This window comes from Fistularia commersonii, chromosome 12, assembly GCF_037954325.1.
Source record: "Fistularia commersonii isolate RoL2024-O1a breed Wild chromosome 12, RoL_Fcom_v1.0, whole genome shotgun sequence".
NCBI classification, from domain to species: domain Eukaryota; kingdom Metazoa; phylum Chordata; class Actinopteri; order Syngnathiformes; family Fistulariidae; genus Fistularia; species Fistularia commersonii.
The window spans coordinates 12,132,071-12,153,392 of NC_141295.1; the positions used below are offsets into that span (position 1 = coordinate 12,132,071).

Below are 21,322 nucleotides of genomic sequence, written 5' to 3' on the forward strand. Positions count from 1 at the left end.
GTAAGATTCGAGGTTTGGTTTTATTCAAATGATAGTGCCAATGGAATCGAATCAGTATTCAACATTTTTTAAAACTATAAGACTGTAACATGTCCATTGAAAAAAGGTGCTAGAAAGCCGCTGTACTTCCGGCCGTTTTGGGGTGAAGATTGTTGACTTGACAGAAGGTAAGGCAGAAATAATTGCAGGGACGGCATTTTCTCATGGATGCATTTACGTCGTTGGCACTGACCGGAAGTCAGTAGCACATTGTACGCTTGTATGATGCAGCGTTTCGCAAATCCAAGATTTTGTTCATTCTTGATACGCGTCCTGTGACATTGTGCAACGCTAAGAGAAAAGTCCACTATCACTTCATTTTTGGGGAAAAAGTTGCCATTTTTTTCAAAAGCAAGGTGATGAGATACAGCATATCTAGATATTAAAAACGTGGCAACCTAACTATGGTAATTTGGGAAAACCAATGGTTGGAAATCATTTTCCAAAACCCCTTAATCCGCATTATTGTCCCCTTGGTTGTGTGTAGGTCACACATGTTAAACACATGGTAGTTTTGAGGTAGGTTAGTTCATGACTTCAAATACAGTCAAGGTTCACCAGTGGGCCTTGACTAAAAGCAATCCTTAATCTTAATTGATCGGTTTGAAAAGGAGTTACCAATTGGGTTCAAATTTTATATTGCAAAAAGAAATTTTCAAAAAATGACTGTACCCACTTTCCAAATTCCACTGGTTTATAGTACATTCAAAAAAACAAAACACACAAGATATGTAAAAAAAAAAAAAAGACTCAATTTATTCCAATAATACATTTCATAACAACAGATGGTGAATTTAAAATGCAGGCTTACTTGACAACAATAACAAAATTCTGGGAGAATCAAAATCTCAATGACTAAGCGTAAAAACTCAAACAAAGACCGAATCCTCTTTCCACGGCTGCCAAAAGAAAAAAAAAACAGTTGATGATAGTTTAATTTCTCTGGCACATTCCACTCACTGCAGCTAACACATTGTCAACACTGCACAGCTCTTGACATATTGACATACAAATGACAGTGTGAAAAAAAATCCCACCCACAACAAGTGTGCTGCTGATATTGAACATTTTGTATTAGTATTCCACTGGCTGGTAGCATTTGAAGACTGGGCATAATAAAGATGTTTAGGGAAATTGAGGGGAGGTAGAGATGTTTGTAGGAAACAGTCTTTAAAGAGAAGAACCACCAGTTTGCTGTTGGAACACATCAATTGTATCTTCGTCCTCCATTTCTAGCTGCAACAGAGTTCAAAGGTCAGGTCAGGCTCTAACAGTTACAGGTATGAATACAAACAAACGTTGCAAAACGGGACAAAACATCAATTCATCGATAATTTTCCAACATGAACTGCTTTAAGGCAGCACATTTGTGTTTGCATTTCTCCCCGGCAACACCTAGATAAGATTGGTATTGAATATTGGTGCTTTGTGATCCCATGTGATATATTATACATAGAACGCAAGGATTGAATGAAGAGTGGGGTCGACCATCATATCTCCATCTTCCTCTTTTTAACTCTTCCCAACAGGAGTTGCCCCAGCCAATCATTTGCCTCCATCTAACCCTATGCTCTGCATAACATCACTATCTATATTTGTCAAAGGCAGTTATTATTGGGGCTACAACACAACCATTTTCAAATAACTGAAACAGATCAGTTATTGCAAACGCTTAAATGACATCTGCTACATACACGCAGTTTCATTTTTTTGCCACATTGAAAAAACAGAAATGATACACATTTCCTAAGAATTAGAGCACTATGACTATTTTGTTTCAAGAATCTGACTCATAACAATTGACTATCAAAAAATATTTAAAAGCAAATTTAAAATCTGAGATCTTGAGTTGTGGATAATGAACATTTTATCTCATTATGTTAACATGGATATCATCTATTGGTTTTAGTCAAAATGTTATGCAAGAAACCTGCAACTAGTTACAAGGCCAAGGAGGACCTGAATCAATTTAGGTGAGGGTTACTGATAGATTTACTGTGTTCAAGTAATAACAACAAGGACACTGTGTAGCAATCGCATGCACAATTTTTGAAAGGGACTATATTCTGACATACATAAAAAAAATTGCCAAAGGAAAAAAAAAGTTCATTGTTAGCTTAATGGTACTTATTCATCGCCTGTGCATAATAGTGGATTATCATCACACACTAAAACACCATTACATTATGAAAGCAGACATACTCATCTATATTGATGTTTCAATGCCAATTTCACTGGATATCTAGCAACCACTGAGTAAATGTAATAATTAAGCCCTAACAAAAAGGCTATTGTGCCAAGTATACATAACTGAAATACAAAATCGAACTGGTTAGGTTTCGATGATGCAACCTTACCTGTGAGGGTGTGTCTGTTTCATTGATGGGCTGACCATCAAATCGAAATCTTATTTGTCTCATTGATAGCCCCTGCGAGAAAAAAACAAGACAGTTATCAGGTCAAACTTTACCGATCAAATTGCATTAAATTGACACATGAATATGAGTGAAATAAGAAACACTCATGGGTGCTTAATCAACCAACACATATTTATTACATACTTTTACTGTTATTCTTAGGGCTGCAGCTTGAAATTTTTTTTTGTGGTACTTTCCTAGATACTATTCCACTCATGTATCATGCTTTCTGGGGTAAAATATTTAGACATCAATTTACAATTCAGCTTCTGACTGAAGTAAGATTCAGTCTTCATTACTGTAAATATATTGTACTGAAATTTAAACATACTATTATAATATTAATTAAAAGTTAGGTATAGTGCACAATGGGTTCCTCTCCTGTCTGACAGTTTAAAAAAACAGTATATATAAATAGTAGGGGTATAGCGTTTTGCTGTTCTTTATGTGACATCTGGAAAGGCAAACTCTCAGAAGGGTATCTCTCCATCTACAAAGGCATTATTTATTCTGAGTTGGAAAAAAACAGGCAATTTAGGGTAGCTGCATTTCTACTTTGTCTCTTTTTTCAATGCTATTGAACTTCTTCCACTGACTCGGTTCTGCCTTTTAAAAAAGTCAAAGAAAGTGGCACTATCTCAGCAAAGGCTCAGCATATCAAACCTGGATTTCTCATTTGAACCTGCAAATGAATATTAGTGGCTAGAAATGGAAACACTGTGGACGGGGACCCACCTGCCGTTCACAATACGCTTTCATCAGTTTACTGAGCGGAGTGTGCCTTTTGATTTTAAACTGCACCACCGAGCCATCCTGCCCTGCCACCTTCAGGTTGATGTGCTCATTGTTCTCGGTCTTCACTCCCTCCTGAAGAAGAAAAAAAACAAGTTTGCATGATGTCATTTGCCCCGTTTATGCCTTGCAGTTTCAAAATCGGACTGTGTCTAACTTCTTCAACTGCATTCTCCTTTCTCTTCACTGTGCAAAATGATGTGTGCGTGCAGAGGCCGAAGATTTCGCCATGCATTGGGCCGAAGGTGGTGTTTTTGTGGCCTGTACGTCGTGTTTTGACGCAGCTGTATTGAGTGCAGATGTTGGGGTGATGACGATGGGCTTTCTGGAGAGGGGGGGGTTACTATATCCAGAACCCTTAGCATAGCCGAGCAAGTACACAGGCACTGGCCTAGGTTGAATTCACACACAACGGGTGTTTTACGGGGATGAAAACAGAAACGTAAACGTCCCATTTCATATTAAAATGCAGGAAATGACAACACAACAGCCACCAGCGCCGGATTATGCATGCATCCGTTCGGGGGTCTAATCAAGTCGTCGCTTTTCGGCCCGTTGCTATTGTAACGTCGCGCTGCGGAGTCTTCGCGTTTCACTTTACCCAATTTTTCGCGCTCACCGGTACGTGCATAACGTTAACAAAAAATCGACACATGGAAAGCGACTTCGTCATGACGATGCACCCCTAAAAGGCATGCCTATTAGAATTTTCTTTTTCGAGAAGCAGCTTTTATTGTCTACTTCATGTCAGCCGTGTTCCAAGACGCTTTAGCCGCGTTAGCTTTTCCTGCTAACTTCGCCGACTAGCTTGCTAACGCGCTAGTTAGCCATCCCTTGCTGCCTGTTATTGTGTGACCTCATCTCTTCCTTGGAAGTCTGTTACTCGACAATTGTACTCCGCTACTCAATTTTGGCTGCGATAACGTTAAGGACTATCACACGTAGCGTCCCATCCTCACCTTAGGCTTTTCGTCTGCCATTGCTGCTCCGTCTATCCACGCCTGTTCGTATCAGTGACGACGACTCCGCTGCACAGTCTGGCGGGCCGCTCATAGAACTACAAGTGGCGGTGCCCACCGCGTCCGGGAGCACGGGCGGCAAAAGAGAGCCGTCGGCGCGACTGCGCATGCGCCTCTTCTTCTTCGAAATCTTTGTCTTCTTCTTCTTTGTGTTTTGTGGCAGACTGCAAAACGCCCGGGTGTGCATACCGTCACCCACCGTACCAATTGTAGATTAGTGAAATGAAGATTGCATCTCTCAGCTGGGTTTTGTGCATAAAATAGCATGCATTTATTTTTTTTTTGCCTTTCCCTTTGTCTGAAGGTGTAGTCATTACATGTCACGTATTAAATCATACCCTGGGGATGCCAACCATGCAGTTTGCGCGTCAATTTAGATGTCATGACACGATTTGCCCTGAGGCCAACTATCACTCCCTTTAGTCTTTCTTTTTAATCTGCGATAGACATACGTTGCTGCAAAGTGCTTGATGATGGAGGATCAGAGTCAAGGAGAGCTTGCTCTCACGGTTATGCTTATTTAGAGCTGATCTTTATCCACAGGCTATGAACAGGGGAAACCCAGCGGATTCATTCTAAACACTAACCATTAGGCTGAGGGTGCACCCCCTTCATGCCAACTAACTGTGTAGATTCAAGTCAAACATCACTAGCAAAGGATTTTGGGGTTACTGTGTGTGTTCAATATATTGTACACACAGGGACTTGCCCAGATGTGTGAATAAGAGATGTTTTGTGTCTCTACATGAGGCCCTGGGTGAGCCCCGCCTCTCGCCCTTCGACAGCTGAGATAGGTTCTAGGCCCCCCCGCGACCCCCCTCCCCTGCAGGATAAGCAGCGTAGATGTGGATTATTCACTTATGTGGATGATCATCACCTTGTTAAACAGTCTTTGCACCCTGCACTTTGTATTATTTACAGTGCATACTGCATCACTTTTGTTTTCTTATCTGCATCCAAACCCCCCCCTTTCTACAGTTTCAGTTCATGGTTCATTCATGATGGGTTAATGCAGTGATTGAATTTCTCTGAAGTTGTGCTGTATGTATACTGTAACCGAATGTGACAAAATCAAGGTTTTTCATCTCCTTTTGTTCAGATATTTAAGTATTCCATTTGTTTCCATTTTGTTAATGAAGGACATGTCAAAGTCTAATTTTCTCTCTCTGCCAATGTAGCTGTGAATATCACATCTTCGTACTCTTTGTGCTGTGAACATAAACGGGTGTGAAAACACTGATTAAAAAATCCCAAATGTACCTCCTATGACTACTGAAACACTTGCAAACCCCATCATCTCTAAATGATGAATTAGTTTGCCAGCAAACACCTTCCACTATTACCATCCATCTTCTGGGATTTTTTCTTGTCTGTTTTTGTAACTGAATATGCAATATCTAAACAGTTATATGCATTGTTTTTTTGAAACAAGGTCAGCATTAATGATCATATCTATCTCACCACATTAAAACATTTTCCTTGTTCTTTAGTGTTGAAATAGTTACACCTATGTCGTTGCATGGAGCTAAAAAAAACATGACCCTTAAACTTAAGTCTAGTAATTAATCAGTAACTGCATGTCTTAGCTGTATCAATCTTACCCAGCCCAAAGAGTGAGAGTCACAGCGTTCAAAACTTCGCCCGCAACAACAGAAGCATACAGCAGTGGCTGTGGAGTGGCATTGGAGGTTCCTGCTCCTGTGCCCATCAGCATGGTACCAAATCCTAACTATTCCTGATATATTTGCATTCAGTCCCACATGAGATGAAAAGGAGTATTGCCATCATTATCGGAAAACGTGCCCATCACTTGACATCACACCAGGTTCAATTACACTTAATGCAATGGTGTTGGTATGCATGTAATTTTGAAAGGACAATCTGTGGGGGTGCAATTGAGCCGGAGAATTATTATGCAAGTTTTCTAATTTTAGACCCAGCTTATTGACATGGTTGAGCAATCAGGCAGACCCATATTTCTTTCAAGGTCAAGGTTTCTTGCATGCTGGTATCTAAATAATGTTATTGGTTAAAGTAAAGCTTGTGTCTGCAGTTTCTTCAACGACATTTCCTAACTGCAGGGAAATCCAACTCAGACATTATAGCACCATAATAAAAAATACAACCATTTGTAAATAGTACACAAATAGATGCATCTCGTTTATTCCTGTCATGCATGGAAACAGCTGGTTGCTCTTTCCTCTTCCTAAGTACGCAATAACAAGTTCAACAAATGTAACAAATTTAAGAAAATAACTTAAATCATAAATATTTAGACAATCTCCCAATTAACACGCATGTCTTCAAAGAGAAAGAAAAATGAACTTGTTTACCAGTTTATCGAATTTTACTCTAATCCGCCCACTTCCTTAAGATGTAGGAAAATTTGTCGGCTTTGGTGAAGAAAAAAAAAAGGCCTTAACCTTTGCTGTAATTTTCTTGGCAGGAGTTTCCTTTCAATATTCAGCTGTTATCCCGAATTCACAAGTCAAGTTTTTGGCAAAAATAAATATTTGGGATCCAAACCGACGTAAATGCATGATGAGGAATTATTTAAAAATTCATTCATATGCATTCAATTCATTATCAATGAATATTTTAAATTCAACAAAATACTAAGGAGCATTATTCTATCCTTGAATTGCCTGGATTCTTCACAAAAAATATACAGGATTTCTTTGGGAGAAGAGCACAAGGAGTGGAAAGTATATTTAACTGTCAAGCTGCTGCTTTAGTGACACGTTGCTGAATGCATTTTAACAAAGTACGAATCTTGCGGATCCAAAGGATACAGTAGACACATTGCAAAAAAAAAGTAAATTTAAGTAAAAGCACAAATAGTGTTCCATGGAAACTTTTTGGGATATACTTCCAACATACAGAGTCAAAAAAAAAAAAAACTGGCTTAACATAAATAACGGATTTAAAAATCCTTCAGAGGAAGCTGCTGTTCTGCCTTGTCCATCTTTTAACAATGTGAATATCCCTGTATCAGGATGAGTCACGCATTGATTGGATAACCGTCCAGAAAAATGCACCAACACATTAATATCATCTCTCTCAGGCATGATTACCAGTTGTCAGGCAGTGGAAACATGGATTTGATGATAACCACAGCTCAGTCTGAGCCAAACTGTCTATTTTACAACATCTTAGGTTTGGAAAATCACATCAGAAACACTATGTGAATAGTGTGCTGTCAGACCAGCGTGAAGTAGGATAATTGTGCCTCTTGTTTTGCTTTTCCTCAATTAGTCTTCTCAAACATGCACGCACACATGCGTGCAAAAATAGAGAACTCTGTTTTTACAGTGAAATATTTGCCTGCCATTGGTTTAGAGCTTATTAAGATTGAGATTATTGCTGTGATGTTTCAACATCTCCCCGCATATCCCGATACATCATTAAACTTATTAGCATAAGTTTCTTTTCAAACAACTCCCATATCAGCAAACTTATATGTTGGCCCCTATCCCTAGAATCACACCTCAGATCTGACACACTAAAAGCCTCAAGTATTAGGTGTTAGTGTGATTTGAAATGCCACGCAGCTCCAGTCATGATGGCTGCAGGAGGTTTCTTCTTTACGAGTTCAAGTAGTGTTAAGAAGTCGATTTCACCACGGACAGGAGACCTGTTGGGCCCACTCACTGTCTGCAAACTGACTCAGGAGGAATGATGATCATGATAACCTTGAAAACATACTGTGCTTGTGTATGAAGTTGACCGGGTCAAAGCATTTCTGCTGATTAAAATGAAGGCGTGATTGTGGAACTTAAATGAGGAATACATAGTATTAGTCACTAAAGTCAGTAACAAAAAGGTTTCCACCCCTGACTTCAAACCAGCTCTGCAAATAATAGGTGTTATGGTTTAGTTTCCTCCAGTGGGCTTTTCCAGCAGAAGATCCTTCGTGATAATACTCTGTTTTTTACTGGATTCTCCAGGTATCCTTCCATTTGCTTTTCCATGATCTTAGTCCAGCAGAGACAACAACGGCTGACTTTGAGGAGTCAGGCACGGCTATAGAGCGCCCCAGCTGGCAGCGGGTGGGAAGTCGTTCACCTCCCCGACTTCTGTGTAAGGCTGCTCTCCCAGTGTGAATGTCAGTTTGTATCTCATACGGACATTTTCCTGTAAGACAGACAGACATGGATGGTCAGCCTGACATGTGGGGACCATCGTAGGTTATCTTCTCAAACCGAAATAAGCAGGAAGGAGGGCAGCGATGTATGATCTCAAACATGGAGCTGTCCGAGTTTCTTAGGGTATCAACATCGAGAGGCAGCACCCGACCTTAAGAGGGTTGGCGAGCAGCATGACCTGAGTGATGGCGGCGGGGGGAAGCACCGGGTTGAAGGGAGCCAGCTCAGTGCCTGATGGTGACTGCAATTTCACTTTCATTGTCTAAGAAAAGGGACACACATGCAAATACTGTGGAAACTTGACTTACGAGTGCATCAACTTATGATTTTTCCGAAATTCAAGCCATCTCTTGGTTGATTTTTTGCTTTGGGATAAGAGCTAGGATCTGAGTTAGGAGCGAGCTGCATATGGCTGCAAGCCCGTCAAGTGGCGTTTAAAAACAGCAAAAGTCATGGAAAAACATGAGCAAGGTGCACGTGTCGTGGACTCGTCCATGATAAGATGGAGAAGTTGCTGTTGGTAAGATACCATGACCGTGAGTGTCATCTGTGAGAAGGCACGACACATTTTCAGGGATTTGGTGCAGCAGATGGCTGAAATGTCAACAGCCGAGTCATCAGAGGAGTCACTCACAGCCAGTCGGGCTGTATTTAGCAATAAATTGTAGCATTAAGTGTGTAGCCAGTAAGTTAAGTGAAGTGATGGAGCACCAAATGAAAAACTGCCAACCTCCTCTGCACCGCCATTTTCTTTCGATCTTCCGAGGATAAATACACTTTAAAAAAAACATTCTCTCCCTTTACATTCTCTTTTATTATGTATTATAATATTTTAAGATGCTATTTGCTACTCAGAAAGTACATTTTTCTTATGTAAAAACACGTAACAAAAAATGGACAGCTCAAACGGACTGATAGTGATTCACTTAATTTCAACGGGGAAATTAAATTTGATATACAGGCAAATTGAGTTCGAGCTCGGTCCCGAAAAAAAATTAAACCTGTGATTCAAGGTACTACTGACATATTGCTTGCGCGTCGAAAAAAACGCTGTGACATTCCCATTAGGGCAGATGTCACTTTGGCTCACACTGGTTTTCCCTGCCGTAGCTGGCTATTTGACGGCTGAGACATGATGGTCATGAGTAGTATCCACAGTATCCACAGAAAAACCCTTATGATGATTTTCCTTGCGGTGTAGGTGAAGGTAGAGTGACTCTGTGGGTCTTACCTTCGGAACAGCGGCCTGTAGAACTATGTTCCTGACGGGCAGCGGAGCAGTGTTCAGCATGGATGCCACCATTACCAGCACATCAGGCCTACCCGGCGGACAGTCAGTGGCGAAGTGGAGCAAAACACGGACGCCGCTTTTGTCATATGCTGTCACGGGACATACTTTACCTAAAAAGAAAAATAACATTACAACTGGAGTATCCATTTGTTATTTGTTCATTCATTATCTATTTCCTGCGCTCAGAATCGAGGGAGGTGCTGGAGACTACGCCAGCTGTCATTGGGAAAGAGGGCGGATTCACTCTGGACTTGTCGACTGCATGTAGCAACAACATTCATTCGGTCACTCAGACGTTAAATTGAGACATACAGTCATTCATTCTCTCATTCACACATATGTGCAACTGAGGGTTTCCACCAAAACCCCTGCATGTTTTTGGACTGCGGGAGGAAACTGGGGAACCGGAGGAAACCAACGCAGACACTGGGAGAACATGGAGACACCACAAAGAAAGCCCCCCCCCCTGCCTGAATCGAACCAGGGACTTGCTTGCTGTGAGAGTGAAGTGCTGACCACTGCACTACAATTAAGTAGTAATTCTGCACAAACATAGAGCCTCTCTGGCTTTTCCTCTTGCGGCTTTAGGCAGGAACCAAAGTCCCACGAAAGCTCGACAGTTTGCTCGAATCCTGATTACCCTGCTCAGAATTCCCAAAAGGTTAATTTTATAGCTTTTGCCAAATCTGTCAGCACATTTAAGCACCAATGGCATGGGAGCAGTTGGAGCCTGGAGGCCATTGTGACCACCTGCCTCAGCTCAGAACGGCCTGCTCTCAGAAAAATCTGAAATGGATTCTCAGACTCACAAAACTGGTGCTAATGCATCAAAGTCTGGCTTCCGTGTACTTCAGCTTCAAACAAGAAGGAAGGTCACTTCAAATTAGATGTTGTTTCTAAAAATTATGCATACTATATACAGACTGCGGCAGGGATTTAAGTAATTCCAAATGATTTGGGAGATAATCTGGTCAGTAGAATATTTTATGAAGGACAGCTGATGGTGGACAGATCTGGTCGTCACAGGTTTGGAAAGCGACTGACTCTGGGAAATTCGTCTTCTCCTCAGCACACCATCCATGGGATTCTTTGCAGATTTAACAATCTGTCTTCAAAATGAAGTCTTACTCGGCTTGATGGCGTCCAAAGGTACGAAGACGTTAGTCAGGGAGATCTCTTCTCCCGCGGCAGGGTGAAAGGGGGGCAGCAACGGGCTTTCTGCTGGACACTTGACAGGCGGAGAGAGCATCTCTCCTAAGAGCAGGGGGCCGGATGTGAGGGATGTGCCGCCAATAGAGGAGGACAGGCCAGCAGGAATACTTCCGTCCTCGCTCTTGACCGGAAAGCTGCCAGACAAAGCATACAGTTTGTTATTGCATTCTTGATGAAAGTTTGGAACTGTGGTGTAAAACATGAAATGTGAATCAAGTATTAAACTTCAAGCTCAATTTAAATATAAAAATTTTACAAGCCAATGTCATTATTTCCTAAACAAAAGGAATTTAATATTAGTTCCCGCTGTCAAGACAAATCAGAATTGATTTTATGGACCACACCTGACATTCACCCTTGAGTAAACGCCTGGTGACAGTGGTGTGGACACAACTGCCTTTTACCAGGCAAGAACCTTGGACAGATTAGAGTCCACTGCCAATGGCCTTCTGCCTCAACCAGATAGGCAGAGAAACAGAGAGAACGCAATTATGCAACCGTTTAGGTTTCTTTACACTGTTTACATCTCATTGCAATAATATGCATTTTTTTTTTGCTACCTATCTGGCTTCGCTGTTGATAGCAAATGAAGAATTTCAGTGTACAGTAGTCCCTTGCCATATTGTGGTCTCACTGTATTGTAGATTTTTAACTTATGTTTTATATTGCAAACTTTTGTCTATACCACGGGTTTTTGGTGGTATAAATATTTTTATATATTTTTTATTTCAATTATTTTTATGGAAAAATAAAAAATAAGCATTTTCTAGCCTAAAAAATTAAAACATGACAGAAAATAAAATAATGCGCTGTATTGGATGCAGTGTGCAGTAGACAGAGTTGTGCACAGAAAAAACAGATGCTGCCCGCTTACTCTTGCACTATTTTACCCATGTGACATTGTTCGCGGTACATTATTGGCTGAAGGATGGGACACAACCAACCAGAGCATAGTCTTCAGTATCTCGGGCTCTGATTGGCTCAGCGACTGTAGCATCATTCTTTGCATTTCCTGCACATACCATGCATTCAGCATATTACGTCGACGTGCAATTGCTACTCACTATGTTACTCTGAGGTGTTGTGTTTGTGTGAATTACATAGGAAGTGTTTAGGACTCGAGTATGGAAAGGGTTAGTAAGAGTGTGGGGATGGTCATAAAGCTTTAAAATATCTTAAATCTTCTCCCTTTGGCTTTTCCCTTCTGGGGTCGCCACAGCATATCAACCTTCTCCATCTAACCCTATTTTCTGTATCCTCCTTTCTCACACCAACTACCTCCATATGCTCTCTCCCTACGTCTATAAGTTTTCTCTTTGGTCATCCTCTAGACCTCCTTCCCGGCAGCTCCAATTCCAGCATCCGTCTACCAATATATTCTCTATCCATCCTCCATACATGACCGGACCATTCAGTCTGGCTTCTCTGACCTTCTCTCCAAAACATCTAACATGTGCTGTTCCACTGATGGACTCATTCCTGATCCTATCCATCGTTGTCACTCCCAAAAAGAACCTTAGCATCTTCATCTCTGTGACCTCTATCTCTGCCTCCAGTCTTTTTGTCACTGTTACTGTTTCTAGACCATCTAGGCATCCTAAAATAATAAAATAAAAATATGGCTGCAACTTCACGGATATTCATTTATCACGGCTGGTTCTAGAACGTAACCCCTGTATTAAACAAGGGACTACTGCACAGGAAAATGTGTTTCCAAACGGTACATATGACGATAAACATGAGGAATCTTGCGATAGAAAATTGGGGAATGTGAGGGTTGGAAGGCACACATGATTGCACATTAATAATAACAGTAGCGCTACAAGCTACAAGCGAATACCGGGGGTTATACAAAACAAGCTTTAAAATTCAGAAAAGAAATAACAAGGATGGACGCCTAGCAAGACTACTGCAGGAGATCAAGCAATGCCCCCAGGACCCAGCAATAATGGGATAGCCCGGGGAATCGGGAGAAGATATGAGGCAAGGCTGAAGTCTTGAAACTGATACATATTTGAAATATCATTTTCAGAACAGACCAATTCTCTCAATTATGCTGATGCGAATCACATTTAACCATAATCTACTGGGATAACTGTGATCCATGCTTAGAATGAGGCCGATCGACATTCTCCTCTCTTTCACTCTATTCAATGGCTGCTACTCACTTTTTAGGGCTGCCCAGGTCCAGCAAGGCCAGATCTTGAAGGTTGTTATTCAGTGAGCCAGATGCCGCCTGGGAAGGCTCCGCTGCAGTCAAGGACTGCTGTGGCGTGTCACAGGGCACCGCTGGAGTACAGAAGGCCATGTTGTGGGACTGAGGGACAGAAACTGGGGCTGGGGAGGTCAGAATGCAGCCTTCATGTGGCTGTGGGTCTGATGTCACTGCAATAGCGTCTGTTAAAAGAGAAGGTAAGGGGAAGCCGGAGGCCGGCAAAGTCGTTTGAGATTTGTCGGGGCTCCTCGGGGCCTTTGCCACAGGGAAGGTGTGCTGTGTAAACATGGGCGCAGAGAATGTAGGAGCAGGGGATGGAGTGGCGTCAAGAAGATCCAAATCCAGATTGGAGTCCTGAAAGGAGAAAATACTGCCACCATTCATAAGATAATACTACATCTGCAAAGACAGATCAGTCACAGCCACTTTGAGTGCGCATACCTGTAAGAGCTGCAGGTTATTGCTATGGTTACCGTGTGTTGGTATGGCAGATTTACCTGAAACCGTTTCACTGAGGCCTGCGAACAGCACAAATATAATGATAACATTTCAAGGCTATTTGTTCCTTTGTACGCCTGATGACATCTTAAAGTATGCAGTGATACCTAAAGATAGCAGATCTTCATTTAGCAGAAAGAGTGCTTCGGAGGGTTGGCTAGAGGCCACCAACTGAGGATCGGTGGCTGGAGATCCGCAGAGCAGGTCAGCAGGGATAGACAGGGGGCATCCCGAGGGTTCCTGACTGCTTGGAGACTGAGTCTGGATGTTCAGGTCCATCAGGTCAATGAGGATTTCTGACTGCGATTTGCAGCTGGGGCCTATAAGGACATTTTTTTCCCATTTATCAAGTGAAAACAGTTGAGGTCTTCACTGGATACCTGCGCTGAGACCTAATCATAGAACCCAGCTGGGGGATTTGCATGCTCCAAATCATTACTTAGGCAATCACAAAAACGACGGGAAATCCCTCAGTTCTCAGAACAGAAGTGTGGGAGCAAGTGAATGTTACAGGGAAATAAATACTGGAGATTGCTAGTTTCAATGACTTTTTGTGATTCAACTAAAAATTCAGGTATGCATGTATAAATTTACTGGTTACATGATGTGTCAAGGTGCCAGTCAGTTGAGATCTACCTTGTTTGACAGAGGATTGTGCTTCTTTGGTCTCTCCGTTGATGGTCTGTCCCTCCACAATCTTCTTATAAGAATTGATGGCACTGGAAAGGTCATCGCTTGCCTGCAGAATATCTCCTGATAATGGTTGTTCAAGGTGTGTAGGAGAGAGGGGGGGGGGAATGAATGATGATAAATATTTCCAAAAATTAAATCTCTTTCATGGCATATTCTTAATCTAGGGACTTTCAATCAAGCCACGTTTCAAAATCCTGTTCCATCACCAATGCCTGTTGGGCCTTTGTGTTCAGATCACTGAGAAGTTGTGAACGCACCCCCGGACGTAATGACATCCCATCATTAGCAACACTTTCAGAGGCGGTCTGGGCGACACTGTTGCCGAAAATATGAACAAAAGTTTGCATCACCTGTCACCAAATGGCTTTTCATCTCTTAGCAGAATTTGACTTTAGCGAAATCTATTCTGAGCAGGTACCCCAATACAAGACACTAATGCAGAGGAAAAAAAATGGTCACAAAAGAAATATTATTAATGTAATCAGTATCCATTATACCCTTTACAAGTTTGCTATTTAGAATGACAAACATTCCCTGTCGTGGAACAGCTCACTTGTCCATCAAAAAATTTGTCTGAAACGGAGCTATCAGAATCAGAAAAAAAACGTTATTTGTCCCCCAGGGGCAATTGGGGTAAATATGTTTATTCTCTATTAAAGTATACAGGAAGTCCTCAGTTAATGACGTCCTAGACCTATGACATTTTGTGGTTATGTCACCATCTCCCAGAAATTTATTGAGAAAGTATTGCTTCATCATTCCATTGTTTGCAATGTTCAAACTAATTCCCCTCGGGAACTAATTGTGATGCCAGAACAAGTGCCATGCAAGAGCTAGTTGGCGAGCAGAATGGATGAATACGTCGTCACGCAGTGCTATTAGAGATAGACTGCTTTGTTTACGTTTGCGGGTTGTATTTCTGATTTAGTTTGTGTTCTTTTTAGTATTGTTCTAACTGACGGCAAAAATTGCTTTACGTCGTAGGAACTGAACTTCCACGTAAGTCGAGGAGCTCCTGTAATGTAAAATCAATGCATCGATAGCAACAACTTGAAAGAATACTCTACTGAATGAGAGTAAGACAATCATTTTGCTGATGGTCACCAATGACACTTGTGCCAGTGACAAAGCTACAAGACCCTGCAGTTCATTATTATTTGTGAACAATAGGTTTGTGTATGAAGCTTGCTAACATATGTAGTCATTGCAAAAGCTACAAGTGAAAGTGTTAATTTTGAATGTAGAGCAGAGCAGCGCGATCAAAATCACAAGTCGGACATTTTAAGACCAAATGCCTGCGCAGTCTTTTCATGATCTGATGAATCAGGACATGTCAAAATACCAGGCATCTTGACGAAGACTTGAATTATGATATCGAGAGGACATCATCTCACTCAGATGGATCGCGTTTTTTTACCCAAGCTGGCGTCATTGTCCTCGGTCTCGGTGGCGAGCTGGAACACTGTCTGCCTCAGCTTGTCACAATCACCATACAATTCCTGGAGAAAGGGATTTAGAGGTGAGGGCACAGCTCATCAAGAGAGGCGGTGGGAGAACTAATGCAAAACAAAAAAAAAAAAAGAGAGAGAGAGAGAGAGAGCATTTTTTAGAAAGGTCATCTGAGCTTCACAAAAATGTCAAACCAACCCTGATGAGATCTTTGTCGGCATCGGCAGAGTCTTCTGGGCTAAAGTAAGCCAGCATCTCATTCAGGAGTTTGACGCTGTTGTTGACTGCCTCCAGTGTGTTCTTTAGCTTTGTCACCTTTTTTGTTCTCACATCATCCTGTGAATAAAAAAAAAAGAAAAGAATGATGAAAAATCTAAGAAAAAACTTGAATGAAGAGATTCAGAGGTAGAAACCAGACCTCCTTGACCATGTTCTTGATGAGCCTATTAGCCTCTTGCAGATCCTCAGGCTTTTTACTCTTCAGCAGCACCGCTAATCTCTGCAGCAGTGAAGAGAACAGCCGGTAAGAATCTCAAACTCTTTAATCATTAGACTATTCAGAAATAAGCTGAGACGCTGTCACAGTGTCAAAACTTGGGAAAAACTTCATCCATAAATTGACACCCAAGTAATGAAAACGAGTCCTTCATAAATTATCATAATTGAGCCGAAATGATAAAATATACAAGCAGTGCCTTGACTTTTAATGTCATAAATGCAAAATGGCCATTAGAGCTGGGAGCTTGGGGAATTTCAAAGTAGAGGAAAATTCTACTCACTGTGAATTGGGGAAAACACAGATTTATGGGTCGATTTAATTTTTTTATGCAATTGTATCGTTTTGTGCTAAGAACAGGTAATGTAGCTGTGCGATGAATTCATTCATCCAGTCATTCCAGTCCGGTCAGGTCTGGACCGGACCTGAATATAGTGACCATTCATTCACATCTGGACAATTCTGAAACTCCTACATGTTTCTAAGCTGTGGGGGTAAACCAGAAAACCTGAAGGAAACCCACACACACACACACAGAAAGTCTTACTGTCGGAATCGAACCCTCTTGCTGTGAGGCTAATCAACATGCTATGCTTGATTTTGGAGAGATATTAGATGTTGAATGAAAGCTTCCTTACTCTGCTTTTCTCTTCATCCTCAAACACGGGATTCTTGGGTCGTCCCGAGGGCGGCGGCGCTAACGTGACATCTGGGGCGACCTTGGGGTCCTCTAAAACTATGCCTGGAAAATTCGAATGACAAACACGCTACTTTGAAGGTGCCAGTTGTTTATCCAAGCAAATGGTTGGTTTGAGTGTCTCACCCTGTGTCTTCAGCATCTGATAGGCCTCACAGATCTTGGCTTCTTCAGGCAGGGACACAGTCCAGCTGTACAGCATCTCGATCACTTTCCTCTTTACCTTTTCAGGTATTTTGTCTCCTAGGTACTGTAAAAAAATTAAATAACAAAAATAAACAACTTAACAATGAGATGTTCAAAGCTGGAGGTCTTCCGGCATTCATGTAACTTACTTTGGGCGAGACTACTTTGATCAACTCGTTTAAAAATCGAAACTTTCCCACTTCACTGTGAAATCTCCGCCCACAATTCTTCATACAGGCCTCCAGCAGCTGTGATGTGGAAAAACAAACCCGTTTTAACATACCAGTTCGACCGATTGTCAGCGGTGAACGCCATCCGAGCGAAAAGAAAAAGCTAAATAGTTACACACTGTCAACGCTTGCAGAGCCTCCCATTCCTGGGGTGACTGGATCTTGTGAGCCAGCAGTCGGACAGCAATTTGCGGGCTGGAAAATAACAATGAACAAGGAGACAATCATTGGATTTTCAGCGGACTCTGCGTTTTTGTCACAATGGTGTTACAAAATGCACAGAATGGTGATATTATCAAATTGGTTCGCTATGCAGGAACATTTTAAATCGACTGGAGCCATGTCAACATACCCTTCTAACTCTTTATTGACCTGGTCGCAAAATCCCATGATGTACTCCCAGTCTTCATGTCTGTTGGAGGGATTAGTCGCTTTGTCTGGGAAGAGGAAATAATAAAATATTTTAAAAAAGGCAATTGCAATATAGAAACATCGGCCACATATATCCTGCACTTCAAGTTGACATTTTAGAGTGGGAACTCTGAGACGATGAGAGCGAAGAACGCTGTCTGTCATGCCAGTCCACTTCCACAAATGTGGGGGCTGTGCGATATCACTTCATATCCAAAAATCAAGATTATTTTAATCACTGTTATAATCAACGGGTAATTATTAGAGGGTGAGGGCAGGCTTCTCTGTGTTTCTGCCATTAATGCCTTCTTGCTTTGAACCACAGTGACGTTAGCTTGACGCTGTATTGTTCAGTTTTATATTACTTATGGATATAACACCATAATTATATTACTTAACTCATGCAATACAAATGACATTAATGGTTTTGAATCATTAGCCATTTTGCAGTCAGGCTTTGCTTCTCTTGGTCTTTTTAGAGCTGAATTAGCAACAAACTTAACGTCCATCCTTCCAGTTACTACGAATACCTTCATCATCCACCTGTAACCTGGTTTAGAAGTTGGATTTGAAACCATCCGTGGTCACAGCAACAGCACTTCTGTCAGTTTTGTGTCAGTTAAATAAGTTGGCAACTGTTGTGATGACAAGTTAATAATAACTATTACTAAAAGACTATCATAGACTTGGTCCCATGTTTATGATAACATGTTCTGTTCCATTATCAGTCGTTTGGCCCAAGAACATCTTCTTAGAGCATCAGCTTGTCTTACTGAAGCACCAGATCCAGCAAGACATGCAGTATAAATGAATGAATGAATGAATATTATTGACTATTACCAAACAATCATCTACTTCGGTTTACTTATACTGTTTTGTTGAATTGCATTGAGCCTCGAATGGCTTTAGATTTTCCCCGTATCTATATGATGTTTAATTTAAATCATCACTCTTTCACCAGGTTTTCAATCAGTTTATCTGACCTGGTAAGCTCTCCTCTGAACGCCCCCGTGGATACTTCACGGCACTCCGGCGTGTTCTTGCAAATCCTGTTCGAACTCGAGACCGCGGTGAACGCCTCGTCTCCTCAACGGACGTCTTTAAGCTCCCGGGAGAGCGAATGCAAAAAGCCACGATATACTCTGAGACCACGCAAGCGGATACAAAGATTTTACTAACAATTTAAAAATAACGACACCTTGTTGACAAATATTAACTGAGCTACATTTCTGTTTACCTCCGATGACATATGTCGTGCGAGCAGCTGTCTGTTAGCCAGTTTTTGACATCTCGGATAAATAAACACGGATAATTTCCGGGAGACGCAAAGTCATGTGAGTCCCACAGATATTTCAAACACCCGCGGTTACGCAACGTTTATCTACACACAATTCACCTGAAGACAGAACATTTAAAGAAGAGTTTAAACCTGTGCTTACTGAGCCAAGACTCCAGCGACTCTCCATCGTCCGCCATATTTGTACTCCGAAGCAAACAACGCTTTGCCGGTGATGCCTTTACGTGCCGTCGGACAAAAGAAAACTACGTGCTTGGTTGCTCATCCACAAGCTTTTGGGCGGTATGAATAGATTTTTCTCTGCGTTTTCAAGTTCGCAATTTAACGTTTATATTTTTGAATAATCAAATATTTATTATGTTTTACCTTATAGTATTAATTAATATTTTTAATTGTTTTTTGTTTTGTTTGGTTGCAAAGAACTGCTGGTTCCCACCCTGATATTTGGGATCTCCAGAAGTTGTGCAGCTTCTTACAATATTAATCGCACACGGCAATTAGTTACCTAGATTATTTTCTGCGTTTTCAAGTTAGCTATTTACATTTTTGAATAATTAAATCTTTATTATGATATATCTATTTTATCTGAATTCGTTTCATTTTATTTTATTTATTTAATATTTTTAAAAATTGTTTTTGTTTCTTTTCTTTTCTTTTCTTTTCTTTTCTTTTCTTTTCTTTTCTTTTCTTAACTTTTCTTTTTTGTTTTGTTACAAAGAACAGTAGGACCCCAATGGAACTGCTGGTATCCGTCCTGAGATTTGTGATTTCCCCAGAAGTTGTGCAGCTTTATCATCTAAATTCGACACGCTTCACTCTGATATGATCGTTCGAATGTCCCAAATGTTTTGATTTGAGATTGAGAATAATGACATTTTCTCATGCCAACAGATGTCAGCTTTCTGCCTCTTGGCAGTTTAGAGAAATGCATTTTCATCTTTCATAAATAAAAATAGCAAGTACAAAGTCAGGATGGATAGACGAGAGAGCATCTTCCTACAATACTGATCAAGACATATAATTAATATAAATGAGAAAAATTGGTCCTCAGAGTATTAGTGAGTCATTGTTTTGTGATTTTTGTTTCCATATTTGTGCAACCTGTCACAAAAGATTTTTAATCATAGATAGGAAATGTAATTTAGATTCACCTTTAACCAAGAACATTATTCATTCATTCATGCATGTGTTATTTATAGGCCTACCGCCTATCCTGTCATTGGGCAAGACGCGGGGTTCACCCTGAACACTATTCATACTTATTTACAACTAATCAATTTAGAGTCTTTCCTTTTGGATTATATAAATGGTTATGTATACATTTAATATTGCTGACAAATAACATCACATGATCATGCAAATGCTTATTTAATTGTTTTTTTTTTTCTGTATTGCAGAAAGACTTTAATAAGAATATAAGACCAGAGCCTTCATTTTAGTTAAATCTATCTATCTATCTATCTATCTATCTATCTATCTATCTATCTATCTATCTATCTATCTATCTATCTATCTATCTATCTATCTATCTATCTATCTATCTATCTATCCATCCATCCATCCATCCATCCATCCATCCATCCATCCATCCATCCATCCATCCATCCATCCATCCATCCATCTAGAAAACTGCAAACATGCCAATAAAAAGCAAAGCATCTTGTTCAAATTTGAGAAATGATAGTGATGAAAAGAGGGATTAGATATTTCAGCCCTGTGAAGTTTACAAGAGTGGATTTCCGGGAATGAGGGAACAATTTTGCAATGTTAACATGCAAGTTCATCTTTATTTTATTCATTTATTTCCCTTTATATTTTACCATCCTGGTTTCCAGTCCATTATTCGAGACCTCTGCAATTTGTTACAAGGCGCGTTTGTCAGAGGCATTTGTCTCTGAGACCTCTCCAAAGTGAATTATGTGATTCGTGCCACTCATTATGAACAAGCCCTTTACAGAAACATGTTTTCATCATAATCGCTCTGCGATCGTGACATTGAATCTAAGACAGAGTTTGAATGTGCGTGGGCATCTGGATATTTAGCTGGTCTCAGTTTACTCCTGTTTATCTGTTTTTATTCTTGTTGTCGTCTTTGCCCTTTTAAGTGTCTCATCTATTTTTATTTATGTTCATATTTATTGTTATTGTTTTGCTGTTGTGAAAAACGAATTTCACCGATGGGGATCAATAAAGTATTATCTCGTCTTTTTTTATCTTAATTATAAACCATAAAAC

At 40.7% G+C, this 21,322-nt stretch overlaps 2 protein-coding genes across 3 annotated transcripts; both read right to left on the reverse strand.

Moving 5' to 3' along the window:
• Positions 1 to 771: 771 nt before the first annotated feature.
• sumo2a (small ubiquitin like modifier 2a) lies at positions 772 to 4,358 on the reverse strand. Its single transcript, XM_086157143.1, has 4 exons — positions 4,208 to 4,358; positions 3,192 to 3,323; positions 2,397 to 2,468; positions 772 to 1,275 (listed from the first exon to the last, which is right to left on the reverse strand). Exons 1-4 carry the CDS (start codon positions 4,226 to 4,228, stop codon positions 1,210 to 1,212), a joined length of 291 nt encoding a protein of 96 aa, XP_086013269.1. The 5' UTR covers positions 4,229 to 4,358; the 3' UTR covers positions 772 to 1,209.
• Positions 4,359 to 6,415: 2,057 nt separating this feature from the next.
• Positions 6,416 to 19,293, reverse strand: gga3a (golgi associated, gamma adaptin ear containing, ARF binding protein 3a). 2 transcript variants are annotated; one of them, XM_086157148.1, is made up of 17 exons: positions 19,230 to 19,293; positions 17,732 to 17,816; positions 17,499 to 17,574; positions 17,299 to 17,397; positions 17,090 to 17,213; positions 16,905 to 17,008; positions 16,189 to 16,269; positions 15,969 to 16,106; positions 15,739 to 15,820; positions 14,265 to 14,381; positions 13,736 to 13,948; positions 13,572 to 13,648; positions 13,084 to 13,484; positions 10,832 to 11,049; positions 9,644 to 9,813; positions 8,564 to 8,674; positions 6,416 to 8,401 (listed from the first exon to the last, which is right to left on the reverse strand). In XM_086157148.1, exons 1-17 carry the CDS (start codon positions 19,264 to 19,266, stop codon positions 8,291 to 8,293), a joined length of 2,244 nt encoding a protein of 747 aa, XP_086013274.1. In that variant the 5' UTR covers positions 19,267 to 19,293; the 3' UTR covers positions 6,416 to 8,290. The 2 variants fall into 2 exon arrangements, with proteins under 2 accessions (XP_086013274.1, XP_086013275.1); XM_086157149.1 differs by lacking the exons at positions 17,732 to 17,816; positions 19,230 to 19,293 and having other exon boundaries at positions 17,495 to 17,568.
• Positions 19,294 to 21,322: the final 2,029 nt, after the last annotated feature.

Excerpts from the sequence above, each read along its gene's own strand:
- sumo2a (XM_086157143.1), bottom strand. The coding sequence starts at position 4,228 with ATGGCAGACGAAAAGCCTAAG. Across the intron at positions 3,324-4,207 it reads TGGCAGACGAAAAGCCTAAG|GAGGGAGTGAAGACCGAGAA; the intron begins GTGAGGATGGGA and ends TTTCTTCTTCAG. Across the intron at positions 1,276-2,396 it reads AAACAGACACACCCTCACAG|CTAGAAATGGAGGACGAAGA; the intron begins GTAAGGTTGCAT and ends ACTCTGTTGCAG.
- gga3a (XM_086157148.1), bottom strand. The coding sequence starts at position 19,266 with ATGGCGGACGATGGAGAGTCGCTGGAGTCTTGGCTCA. Across the intron at positions 15,821-15,968 it reads CCGACAAAGATCTCATCAGG|GAATTGTATGGTGATTGTGA; the intron begins GTTGGTTTGACA and ends CCCTTTCTCCAG. Across the intron at positions 8,402-8,563 it reads TGCTCGCCAACCCTCTTAAG|GAAAATGTCCGTATGAGATA; the intron begins GTCGGGTGCTGC and ends TCTGTCTTACAG.